Source organism: Phocoena sinus, chromosome 3 (assembly GCF_008692025.1).
Source record: "Phocoena sinus isolate mPhoSin1 chromosome 3, mPhoSin1.pri, whole genome shotgun sequence".
Classification (NCBI taxonomy): Eukaryota; Metazoa; Chordata; class Mammalia; order Artiodactyla; family Phocoenidae; genus Phocoena; species Phocoena sinus.
Window position 1 is genome coordinate 116,623,458 of NC_045765.1, and position 13,639 is coordinate 116,637,096.

Here is a 13,639-nt window from a genome sequence, read left to right on the forward strand (position 1 = left end):
CCAAGGCCACATTCACCCAGGGCATAATAGCCGTTTGAATGCTCTCTGTGAATGCTGGAGAAGATAAAAGATAAGTTGAGGGACAGGAAGCATGCCCTATTATTCCCTAAGACTTTGAAGGTAGAGAAATTTAAATCCTTTTTTTTTTTCTTTTGCAAAACACCAGACACACATAAGATGTAATTAAGATTCTATGAGGCAGAGAATTTTCTTTAAATGAAGCTTATGCTTCACAGAGCATAAGCTAAAGAAATTCTTTTGATATTTCTGAACAGGAGGAAGAACTCATTTGTTTATGTAATTCTTCAACTAGGGGCGAACACTCTGAATGCTACTGACAGTGATAACAAGAGTTAATGTTTATATAGCATTTTCTTTGTGCCAGGTAGTGTTCAGCTTGCTTTGCATTTATTACCTCATTCTGTCCACAGTAAGTCCACGAGGTGGTATTACTATTATCCCTGTTTAACAGATGAGGAGATTGAGGGGAGCCCATGGCCACACAGTAAGTCAAGGAGCTCTTAGTGCTCTGTCTCTGAAGAGAATCTCCTGTTTCTTCTCTGAGGAGACATGATGTGGTGCAGTGGGAAGGGAATGAGACTAGGAATCTGGATTTTAATCTCAGCTCCACCCATTTGGACAGGACATTTTCCGTGACCTGAGGAGGAGACTTAGAAGATTCCTCCTACTCTAGAACTTCTGGTTCTATGAATAACAGTAAAGTTAGAGTTATCTTCGGGTTTTGAAACAGCACTGAATAAGGAGTCTGCAGCACTCCCGGCAGACAGCTGGGAGGCTTCACCATCATGTGGGCCCTCAGAAAGAAAAGGCAAAACGAACCCCCCCAGGTGCTGGCCTTCAAACCATCAAGAGGCAGATCCTTACGAGGAAGCTCTGACCTGCTGTCGTGACATACATATTTATAAAAGATAAGACATCCAAAGAGAAAAAGAGAAAATCATTAACAAACGAGACGAAATATAGGACCAAATATTTATGACCTATATAGAAAACTAAGGAATACAGAGAGCGTTACGTGGTTTTTATTGGCATTTATTTTGAAAAGCACGTGGATTGCCCATGACCAAAGTGGTAACCATTTAAATTTTGGCTTATTATCAGTTCTGAGAGTTAAATTCTGGTTTTGTTTGTTCTGCTGAGAAAACAACGAGTTTTCTCAGGAACCTTTTAATTTGTCTTATTTTTGAGAAAACTTGACCCTACTGAACGTTGAATGAAAATATCAAATCAATATGGAGATTCACACAGGCACTATTATTTTACAGATGAAAAACTGAGGGCTCAAGTATTATCTTGTCTAGGGTCACAGGTAAATGATGACAGAAGCAGTGAGAAAATCCTGGGCTATTTCCCAGCATGGTAGAGTAGGGTTTCAGACCACTATTCCCCTGAAAATTAGCTGGAGGTGGCCACTTATAGTGAGATTCCTTCCTGTTAGTGCTTATTGGGTTCCCCTGGAGACCGTGACCATGTTCCTTCAAGCATCCTCAGCCCTTTACAAGGGGAAGCCTCCTTCCCGCGGGAGCCCGAGCTTTCTGCTTGCCTGTATCTGGATCTTCCTGGTGGCACAACACATGAACGTCTCAAGGCAGCACGCCAGTGCTCAATGATTTTGGAAATTTAAGGAGACCAAGTGTTAGTATACTGTACACTGGAGTACGATGCCCGATTTCTTAGGAAGCCAATAATTCACTAGAAGCAGGCCCCCTCCAACTCAGACCCACGGATGGTTTGAACTCAGGGTTACTCAGCCCACAGGGACTGGCTGAGCGGCTGGAAGGTCCGACGGCTGACTGTCCTCTTGTTTAATAGCACCGTGTGGGATTTCCTGTCACTGGGGGTGTGGCAGAGCAGAGCATCCAAAGTGTAAGTGGTGACCTGGCCATTTATGTGCAGTTTCCCATACAGCTCATCAAATGTGGCCAGAAGAGCGGGCACATCCTTCACCTTTTCCCTCACTTTGACCAGCTGAAAAAAAAGCAAGAAGAGCAGATTGTTATATCTCTGCAAGATTTCTTCCTTGTTCTTTTTATCCTCCAAGAAGCAGAGATATAAATGCAAAAAAAAAAAGAGTGCACCTAAAGTGGTAAAAACCAGGGTACTGGGGCACACAGAGGTGTAACTAACTATAAGGGATTCCATAAGCTATAAACAACATTCAAGATTAGTACTTAAAAATCACCCCTGGTATTCTATAAAAGGGGGGTTCAAGTGGCCCATACTATACGATGAAACATACCAGGGAAAGGAGGTCAAACAGCATGGAATCAAGTGTGTCCAATTTAACGATCAGAGCAGGAAGCAGCGTCAAATGATGTAGGGCTTTCTAGTTTCATGGTAAGTTTTTTGGAATTTATTCTAAAAGCCATCAGAAGGTCCAAAGTGGGACATGATCTGATTTAGATTTAAGAAGCTGAGTGGAGAACTGGAGGGTACAAGAATGTGGAGACTAATCTAGGGGCCCCCATCATAGGCCAGATGAGAGCAGGTGATGGTTTAGACTGGGAAAGGTATAGAAAAGATGGAGTAGATATATATGAAGTATATTTTGGAGATTAAACTGAAAGGATTTATTGTTGAAGGGGAGAGGAAAAGGGAGGCATCAAAGACATCTTCGCAATTTGGGCTTTAGTAACCTGGAGATGGGGGGTGTCATTAACTGAGATGGGGAAGATGGCAGGATGAGATTTGGAGAGGGAAAATCAAGAGTTCTGTTTTGGACAAGATTGAGATGTCTGTGAAACATCTAGGCAGACATGTCCAGAGGTTATTGGCTACACAATCATGAGGCATGGGGGCGAGGTCTAGACCAGAGGTATAAATATTAGCATCACAAGTGTACGAATGGTATTTAATTCTACAAAAATGAGTGAGCTCAAAATTAGAATGTGAATGTGAGTCTATCACACATACACAGGTTGTGTAATATAACACAAACCTGCACACCTTCTTTTCAAACAAGGGCTCCCCACTGAACCTTCAGGTAAAGTTTAAACACTTCTAACATTCTTATAAAGAATAGCTTGTTTAGTCCTCATGTTCAGGGTGAGATGCAGCAGCATATGGCTTTCCAAGGAAGCAAAGCAGGTGAGCCAAGCTGGAGGTAACCTTGCTCTCACTGCAGATACTACCTCAGTTCTTTTTTTTCTTTCTTTCTTTTTTTAACTACCTCAGTTCTCTTAAATCACTACAAAAATAACTATTACATGGTATCACTAGGACCATCCTACAATTGAAGCAGAAAACAGTTGGTACGACATTGTTTGTTAATTAAGTTTTAAAAAAGAAGTCAATAAGGAAACAGTTCACGTTGGAGTGGTTTCCGTCACAGTGCTGCAGAAAAGTCCACAGTTCTTTTCACCATTCCTCTAGGGGCACAACAGCACCTTCTCACCACACATTAAACATGTCCAGTAACTGGTGGCGTAAACACTAAATAGAGCATTTGTAAAATGCAGAGTTTTACAACATAAGACTCCACATGCAATCTTACAAAGATATTTAGAACTAGCTCAAAAGCTGCTGGGGTTTTAGGGATCAATTCACTTCTCAACAAGCAGTTCCCTGGGTAGCCTCACAGCAACCAGGGGATACACTGAACTAGAGGGTGAGCTTTCTAAGTAAATCAGCCTTATAGGCTTTGGGGGGTGGGAGAATCAGATAAAAACAGTATTTTTCAGTGTGAAGTTTGGATGCTTTGGTCGCATAATTCAGGTAACATATTGACGGGCCAGGTCTAAGGAAGGATTAACATCAGTGCTAGTGAGAAAGCAGAAGTTGTGTCAGTGCTGCGCAAACATGCACATGATCGTGTGCTTTCAAACCAGTTTACGTTTTTAGTTCCCCTACTTTTCTGAACACACTCCCAAAAGTGTCGGTCACACTTGTGACTATGTCGGTCACAACCTACATAGAGCTAAGACCTCAAATAGAAAAAAGCTTTAAATTTAATCATAACCAGTTAGTTTCCCGACAAGCTCCCTTTACACAGCCTTCAGGTGGGAGTGAGGAATGGGACAGGGCTGGGAAGGCCACAGTGCGGCAGAGGCGGGGAGCTGCCACCTGCCCTCTGCTGCCAACCTGCCATCTCAGGTGCTAGCCGGAACCCAGCTGGGACCGTGCTACCAAAGGCCAGGGAAAAGGGAGAAAAGCTGGGGGAGGACGAACACAGGCCCCTTGGTTAGTCAAAATGACTATACCAGTATCATTACTAACAATATGATCACTGCCAATAATTTATGATTTCCTCACAGTCTTTTTTCCCCGTAGGTTATATATGACTAGCGATGTACAAATTACTAAATTTCGAATGACTTACAATAATTCCTCTTTATGTGCTTAAGCCATCAGTATGGCACAAGGTTCATTTGTTTCATTTTGCTTTCAATTTTTAGAAATTGCTTCTTTCTCTTCATTTTTATTTAACTTTATTTTATAATTTTGCAAAGCATTTATATGGTTCCATTAGTTGGTCTATTCAGGAGCTAAAACCACAGTTCTAATTAGAAAAGCTTTAATGTGGTTTCATATCCGGCAGGTCTAGCACCTCTTCTTTCACAGAGTTTTCCCAGCTATTCTTGATAGTTTGCTCTTTCTACTAAACCTTAACTACAGAAAAAAACCTAATGGTATTTTTATTGAAATGTTACATTATCACATTAACTTGGGCAGAACTGACTTTATGAGGTTGAGTCTTCCTATCTAAACACCCAGTAGGTCTTTCTTTTTAACATCTTTATTGCAGTATGATTGCTTTACAATGGTGTGTTAGTTTCTGCTGTTATAACCCCATATCCCCATATCTCCTCCCTCTTGCGCCTCCCTCCCACCCTCCCTATCCCACCCCTCTAGGCCAGTATGTCTTTTTACTTGTTTAGGTAGGGGAGATTTTCTTTTTGTTAAGATGAGAGATACTATAGCCTACTGTTTGCCTTTGGGGATGATCCACAGGTAAGGTGAGCAATAGTGATGATGTTCAAAAGAAGGTGACACAACTTTTGGGCTGATGCCCTGGGCCGGCTGGGGGTGGGGATGGGCTCCCAGGCTCTAGAGAGGTGCCTACAGTCACCACGGCTTCAGGAGGGAAGGCTGAGCGGAGAGAGAGAGGGACAAGGAGGCTGTTGGTGCCGCAGCGGTTCTCCTCAATTGCTTCTGTTTCCTCTGTGAAACAGGAAGCAAGGTCATCAACTGAGAGTGGGGAGTGGGGAGAAGGAATTGGATGCTTAAGGAGAAAGGAATAAGGAAAAGAAGGGGGCCGACACCCATGAAGACAGGGTGGGGAAGAGAACAACGTAAAAGGAACAAGTTTTCCTAGAATTTCAGAGGAAATTCTCTTGTGTTAGAGGAAAAAAGTCTGCACCCACACATAGAAACCTAGCCACAGGAACAACAGAGAGGTTGCCGGATTGGACAGTCTCTTTAAAGAGGTGGCCTACAGGATTAAGGTATCAAGCGGACGGTTTAAAGGGTGTTCTTGCACCTTTACAGGATTTCTGTGGAAGCCGCCTACTCACCACTTCTTCTGAGAACACATGTTTTTTCACAAATCTTGATAGATTTCCCTCTGTAGCATCCTTTAGTATGTCTATTAGGCTTTTCAACATGTTTGACTGGATATGGATCATAATCTGAAGAAAAAGAAGAAACAAGAAAAACAAGATTGAGCTAGTAATCAACACTGAGAAGTGTACCCCGTGAGGTAAGCCTACATTTATAGGCATCTGCCCTGCTTTCATGCCATTTCCTAATTCATTTGCTTGCTCAAGTTCAAAGGTGCTTTGAATGAACGGCCACCAACCACAACTTGCTTTCCAACAGCTAATCAAAACACCACCACTTCAAAATTTGCTAAAAGGCAGAAATGGAGAGAACATGGATTTTGGAGTCTGCCATACTTGGGTCAGAGTCTTGGCACTGGCAATTACAGCCAAGTGACTCTGGCCAGGTATTTAATCTCTTTCAGTATCTTTATTTGTGAAATGAGGAAAATACCTTTACATCTCACATTGTGAATTACTGTGAACATTAAATGAAATATCAGCACGCAGGAGGTCCTCAACAAACATTACTATTAGATTCTTCCCTACTTCCTCTAGATTCAGAGGATATGACAATCAGACAATCTCATAAGACTGGCTCTGGGTCAAAAGATACCTTTATCTTTTAATTTTTTTGGTTAGGAAACTGCAGGCATACAGATTGTTCAAGTATAAAGTGGAAGCCGGTTAAAGTCTTAATGAGGCACTCCTATTTATACTATAGCTATCAAAACTGGGTGCTTGTACTTGGCTTTCAAAATGATACCACTAACCACCTTCCATCAGATACAGTTAACATAAGGAAAAAAAAGAACACATTTCCCCCGCACCCCAATTACCAATGTTCACTAGTCTAATTTGAAAAATACAGCAAAGTTTAAAGAAAATGAGAATAACTCAGAATTCACCAACTAATGTTAACCATTGTTTACAAGCTCATGTATTATCTTCCAAATATATTAATCCCCCCCACCCCCCAATTTGATTCTGCTTTTTGGTCAATTATTATAAAGTGAACATTTTCTCATAGCATCAAGAAGTTTTAGGAAAAAATAAAACCTCATTTTTAATGATGAATGCATAGCAATCCATCATATAAATCAAATAAAGCCATACCATACTTTATTATATCAATAAATGTCATACATTTTAAAAAACTATTACTTTCTTAGACTTGATTCCCAGAAGTGAAATTACAAAATCGAAGGGTGTAAACATTTTTAAGCCTCTTGATCTTTAGGAAAGATAGTTTTTCTGGGAGAGATATTTCTTTCTTATACCAAAGCAACTAAGTTCTCTTAATAGTCCATTTTATAACATTGTATGTTTGTTGAGCAGGTGATCGGGATGAGGGGTTATCTTTGGTCCTGAAGAACAGAATGAAATGGCCCAAGTAGCCTAACTCCAAAAGCCCTGATCTAAGTTGAGTTCTAGAGCACAGGCAAAACCGTTTGTAGGGAGAGAACATTCCGTGGGTCTCTCACAGTCAGGCAGAAGCACTGACTGTCTTTAGTCCCGACTGTATTTTCAAGGATGTTTGTACAGCCGGCAGCCTGGGAAGACAGACAGTGTCTCATCCAAAGCAGAGGGCAGGTATGCTTACTGTCCAATTTAAGAGATTGGGGTTCCCCAAGTTCACAGTTCCTCTCTTAAAATATAATCCCGTGTGTGCAAGAAGCATATAGACCTCTTCATGTCGCTCTGTGGGAACTGGGCTTGAGAAACTGCTGCAAAAATGCTAATCCGCTGGCTACAGCTATTGCTGTGAGTAATAAACTGTCCTTCTTCTCTCGGTGTCTTGTGTTCTCTACCAGCATCCACAAAACTGTGGCAGGTTAACTCGTTAGCTCAGAAGTGGGGTAAAATCTCCAAGTCTTAATAGTTCTTAACAGTTTTGTTAGTAAAAACCAATCCCAATTTGGTTGGCAGTGGTCTGTCCTATCAAGGGCAAGGAGAAGTCTACCTCATTGATGCCACATCTGCAGTGCCTGGCACCGAGCAGACCCTCAACAATGAGAAATGAGAAAGGGAGTGTAGGTCCCCTAGCAATTTACAGGGATAAACCTCTTGGAGCTCATGCTAGAAACTATTAATGATGTGCTTCTGAAAGATTTCTACTTTTCTTCCTAATTTTTCCCAGTTTCTCTCCTGCCTCCAGCAACTAACCCTGATTCAGTGGGGATTTCAAGAGTAAGGTTCAATACCTGGAACTATACTGCTGAAGGTCAACATAGATGAGGCAGTTACTGATGAAAGGCAAAGAAAAAATTTAAAGCTAGGAGCTTGTCTCAAACTGAAGTCTCAGAGTACAATTAAGAAAGCTAAATCAGGGCACAGTGCATTGCTTCAATCTTACAGATTTCAAACAAAAGCCTAGGAAAATTGAATTAGCAAGGAGCAGGGGGACTTTTAGTTAAGAAAAACTAGTCAAAGAACACATACTTCCCACCCTTCTGATTTTCTGAGACCTCAAGAAATGTGTCACTGGACACCTTTGGCCAAAAAAGGGAACAGAGGCCCTGAACATGCAGACATCTCTGCATTTCTTTGCAAGTTTGCTATATCTGAAGTAGAATAGCACAGTGTGGTAGAGACTGCTAATTTTCTAACCAATATCCACATTTCCCTTCTTTGTTTTGATAACAGAGCTCCTAACTTTAACTGATGCTGTCATGTACGGAACTCAGAAACTGTATTTCTCAGGTCTGTCTGCAAATAGATGTGGTCATGGGATTAAGCTCTCGCCATTAACGTGTAAGTACAAGTTGTTGGGGGAGACGTTTGGGAAAGCATTCTTAAAAGGGACCAACTTCTTTGTCCTCCTGCATTCTCCTCCTTCTTGCTGGAGTAGATGTAATGGATAGAAGTCACGTGCTTAGGACAGTGGTATGGAAATACAAGAGGCCAGGTCCCTGATGACACCACGGAATGCCATACCAGACCTAGACCGACCACCTCTTGTTTTCTACTTGGAAGAAAAAGAAATCCTCTAATTTGTATAGACTCTGGTATTTTTAGAGTCTGCATAGCTTCCAGCCAAATGCAATTCTTAAACATATAGGCGAGATGCTGCCACAGAGGGATTTATGAGAAATAATAAGTCCTGTCTCCTTTCCTACCGGTGTGGCCTAGAACTGCCCAGCATGAGCTAGAACTTTAGGGTGGCCTTAGTGAGTAGGAGAAACAAACATTAAAACATTTACCTGTGTTAACAAATAAATGATAAAAAAGCAGTGAAACTCACCACTTGTCAATTCCCCTGTAAGGTAATTCAATTCCAGAATGGGTCTAGATTTCTAGAGAAATGATTAGAATTCAATGAGATCATGTGCTCAACCAGTTGGGTGCGGAGCGAGCGTGAGCTGGGAAATGGGGAGCCAGGCCCTCTGGGTCGTATCAGCAGCAGGAGCAATTTCAATGAAAAGAAGATTAAGTCGAGGGGAAAATTAGGTGAGTTCACATTCCAACTGGCAGCAAGAAAAGATTTCAGTGTAAGGCATTAATTTTTAAAGTAGATCTGAAAAGAACTTCATTTATCTCTGCTGATACTGACTGAACAGACTCTATTCAGCCTATTTGTTAGGTTTCCATTTCTGAATAATTAACAAATTGCCCTTAAGAATTCTAAGCAGATGACTCAGCCTTGGAGAAGCTAGGGCCCGGAATTAAATTATTTTTTAAAAACCTGCTCTAATAACAGAGACCCAGAATCTGAAAGATTATTAAACCCGAGAATGGCAAACAGCTCTTTTCCACCATTCCCGAGGAAGGAAGAAGAAACAGGCTTGTATTGAAATAGGAGAAATTTAGATTGGAAATTTGCAAGAATTGCCTGAGTGAAAATTTTTAAACAATCTTTAAGTTTCTGGACAATGGATAATTCTGCGACCTGGTTCATGGAGGGGATGGTTCATATTCAAGATCAACTCAAGGACCCTTACAGAGCGCTTGCCAGAAACACGCCCATTCATTCGACCACGTTGATCGGCCGTCTCCCCGCCCCCCAACCCAGCTCCCCCAGGACGAGCTGTTCCTGCTGCCACGACTGAATAGCCGAGGAATCTGAATTCAAGGACACGGAGTATGTGCACTAACAGCAGGTCCGTTTTTTGACGTCCTGTGTTCCTTTCACCATTCCGGAGAAGCAGTTAGCTCCAGTCCTAGATAAAGGACGTGCAGTGCTAATCTCTGTAGGTCTGGAGTGGTGGGGAAACCCTAGGCTTTGTATGTAGTCAAACAGAGTTGATCGTGTTAAAACTTTGACTCTGCTATTTAATTAGCTGTGAGAACCTGGGTAGTTTACTTACCCTTTGAATCTTCATTTTCCACATGTCTAATATGGAGAAGTACTGTTCTGACAGTGTTGTATAAAATAAACCGACAAATGTAAGTATCTAGCGTGGCACCTTAGCTAAAATAAACTGAAACCCTGCCGATCTCACTCTCTTCCATTTCTTATCAACCCTTATTGATCCCCCCATGCCCATTTCAACTCTAGGAAAAGCGACTAATGACCCACATAAAATTTCTCTCACACACTCTCCTGTGTTTCTTTCCCCCCGATGCTGTGAACCACCTGGAATCCTAGCAATTCTACTGCTATCCAATCATGAAATGAGTGCATCTGCAGGCCACTCTCTCAGAAGCAGATAAATATATTAATACTTGGAGAAGCTGAGCCGTCCACATCCAGTAGGAAGCTGAGAAGAAGAAAAAAATAACATATGCGTCTGCTGGAAGACCAGGATTCCTAGTCTGTTTGGCTTACTGGCTCAAATGACCTGGACTTTTGGACTCTGGACCTTCGCCACCTTGGCCTCCATCAGCTGAGAGCTTTTCAGGCTGACCTGCAGTTTCTGTTCAGGTGCCCAGTCTTGGGCCAGGGGCTGCCTGCGGGAGGCCATGGCACGTAGGGCTATCAGCTCTCTTGGGTTTCGATCCACTGGTGCGATTCCTTCCCTGTCTTTTTCTGTTGCTTCCTCTGCCTCACCATTAATGCCGTAAAAACTCATTTCTGGGACCTCTTACCTCCCTTTTTTGTGGCATTCATCAGTTTATAGCAGATCCATTACCAGGTTTTACAGATAAGTTCTTAACTGACACCTTTGACACTCATCCCCACTCCAGGCTCCTGCCCTTTGCCAACTACAACATCTCTTTTTGGGTATTTTTCTTACATTTAGTCTCTTCCCTTCCAAACCCACCTCTTTCCCTTTTTTCCCCCCAGGTTCTCTACTATCACTGTCTCCATCTTTCTGGTTCCCTAGGCTCATCTTTCCCTCCTGTGTAGGCATTTTGAAAAGTAAATATGAGGTCAAATATAAGGTATTCTTATCTCAGACTTCTTGGTGGAAATTGTTGCCCAGAATTTACCATAAAGGCTTATCTAGTCCTTCTCTTGAAAGTCATCTGGGCACTGGTCTGGGGGTGACGTTTGAGGATAATTATGGGCAGAAATGAAAACCACGGGAGCTTGCAGTTATGCCCAATTCCTGTTCATGGGTTCTAGGATTTGTTAGAAATAAATAATCCTTTATATTTAACAGATTTCATTTTAAACAAATACTACTGGTATTACCAAGCATCACTGAACACTGATTACATGCCAGGCACTAACTGTGTTGTGTTAACTAACTACTTTATATGCATTATTCTTTCAATTCTCCTAGTGAAAGAATGGAACTATTACTACTGCTACTTCAGATAAAAGGAAAATGGGGTGGTAGAGGTTAAGTAACTTTGCCTAAGGACTCAAAACTAGGAAGAGAACTAGCAAACTAACTAGTAAACTAGAACCCTCAGCAAAACGAATCTCCCAACAGAGAATGCCCTTTTACCTCCATGCCTCCAGTCCCACAGCCCTGTCCTCCTTCAGAACACTGCTCAACAATACTCTTCTCCCCAGTTCTCCTCCGTTAGCTCCTGCTGGCCAGCCCTTTGCTCCCCAGCCTGGAATACCGCACTGGCTATGACCCGCTATCCCAGTCCATGTCATGCTGGTGTTTACCCATTTCGGTTCATCTTGACCCCTTGATGTTTCAGGAGACTGTAAGTTCCTGGACGCTACGGGCTTTCTTTTCAACTCCCCACAACACACGTACTCAGCATACAAGCAGGGCCTAGCTGAGTGGGGGCTGTGATGTCGTTAATGACAGGAGAGTCTCTTAGTCTTTTCATTGCCCCAAGGAGGCGCAGACGACTCACTGCTCACTGAAAAGGTGGCAACAAAGTAAGAATGAAAATGGCTCGCATTTATTGAGCGCTTACCAGGTTAGATGCCACCTTATGCCGTAGGTGTACTGACTCCGTGAGTCAGGTACCATGGATAGGATGTAATCAGCATGCAGGTTCTTCCTAAGTCTCAGTGGAGAGACTGCAGAGTCCATCTCCCTTCTCTCTAAATTGACAGCCTTTCTGTAGTCATGTGTTACACCTGCAGCATTTAGCCACCTCTTATATCTGAGCATATCTGTGTTTCCCACCTATTTATACACTCCTGGAAGAACGTACTGACTCCTCTCATAGGGCTCCATTATAACTTTCACACAGTGATCAATAAATGAACATAATGGATGAAGACCTTGGGAGATCAAAAGTCATTTGTTGTACACAGACAAAAAAATCTAGACTTCATTTTATTACATTTCAAGCCTTACTTTAAACCATAAAGAAGTCACTTACATTTAAATTAGTGCAGATTATGCTTTCTGGCTTCATGATTTGAGAAAAGATGGATATAGCTTTTGCCAGCTCGTTCTAGAAGGAAGAAAAACAAGTCATACCCCCAAGGCATATAAACATTACTCTGCTATCATAAAGATCATTTAAGATGTCAGGATAGTCCTATTCATGGTGCCCCAAGGTTTTGAAGTACACAAAGAAAAAAAGTTTTTTGGTAATCAAAAATGGACATTCTATAAAGTGTTTCCTACAGTGGCATATTACTGAATGTTTTAACAACCTGCCTGAGTTCCACGTTCTAAGATGGGGGCATAAAGTTGGCATTTCCCCTTCTCTCACTGGAATGAGCTTTCAAAAAAAAACAAGGTTGAGAAATAGAAATGCACACCCATCTTTGACATAATTAGAACATAGCAGAAACCTCAAACCACAGAAGAAATCTGCATTGCCAAAAACACTGGAGATGGAGCATACGCGAGTTCCAGACAAAGCAGTAAGAGGAGGACATTGCTGCATATCTCAGAAGGAGTGCACAAAGTAGTTCTCAAAGGTGAGGGCACAGCCTGAAGTACTAAATTCCTGTTTACAATGATGATAATAGAGTTTAGAACTAGTAATGAGGTCTTTGGATCCTTTTGGTGGCAGAGGTGAGACTAATCAAGAATTTACACAGATCAGCCATACTTGCAGGAAACAATATGTCACTTATAGCAGCATCAGAGAAGAGACTTTTCACTGAAAATCACCTACATGCCTACTCCCATTGGCCAGGAAGAAATAGAGCCAATGAATATTTGTAGACAAAACTCAGATATAAAGAAAATTCCTGCTAGCCTAGAACGTGGCAACACGGCGCTATTCTCTTCTGACATGAATCTTCTGCAAGTGGCTGGTCTAAGCATCTTTCAATGATGAATAACCAAAAAAGAACCAGCATGTAAACTATATAAAGACATTATGAGGAAAAAAGAAAAAAAGGATTACAGCAAGAAAAAAAAAAAAAAAGAAAAGAAAAGAACTGGCTGATGAAGAACTCCCAAAGGAAAAATGTTTCCATGGATATAAGGGACAGAAAAGAGAAAAACTAACAAGATCAAGTCACTCAGAAGTGGAAAAAAAAAAAAATTCAGGCAGGCCTCAGATTTCTCCATAGCAACATTCCATACTAGAAGACAGAAAAACAATGCCAAAGAAAACCTCAAGTAAAGCAAATATCACCTCACAATTTTATATCTGGCCAAACTGTAGTTCAGGTTTTTAGAAAAAAAAAAGGGCAAATAATTTTAAATACCAAGAACTCAAGGAGTACTGTTCCCCTGAGGAATTTACTAGAACACACTTTGGAGAGCCTTAAATTAAAACCATTCCCTGAGCACGTTACTTGGTAAACGAATCACTTG

The 13,639-nt window shown here is 41.6% G+C and overlaps 1 protein-coding gene across 2 annotated transcripts in view; it reads right to left on the minus strand.

The window, feature by feature from the left end:
- Positions 1-1,025: 1,025 nt before the first annotated feature.
- Positions 1,026-13,639, minus strand: part of PTCD2 (pentatricopeptide repeat domain 2) — a 28,065-nt gene continuing 15,451 nt past the window's right edge. For both annotated transcript variants that reach the window (XM_032629215.1, XM_032629216.1), the window contains 3 exons: positions 12,240-12,314; positions 5,535-5,648; positions 1,026-1,989 (listed from right to left, as the gene is read on the minus strand). In XM_032629215.1, the coding sequence (XP_032485106.1) occupies positions 1,765-1,989; positions 5,535-5,648; positions 12,240-12,314 (414 nt within the window). In that variant the 3' untranslated portion in view covers positions 1,026-1,764. The remainder of the gene's footprint in view (positions 1,990-5,534; positions 5,649-12,239; positions 12,315-13,639) is intronic.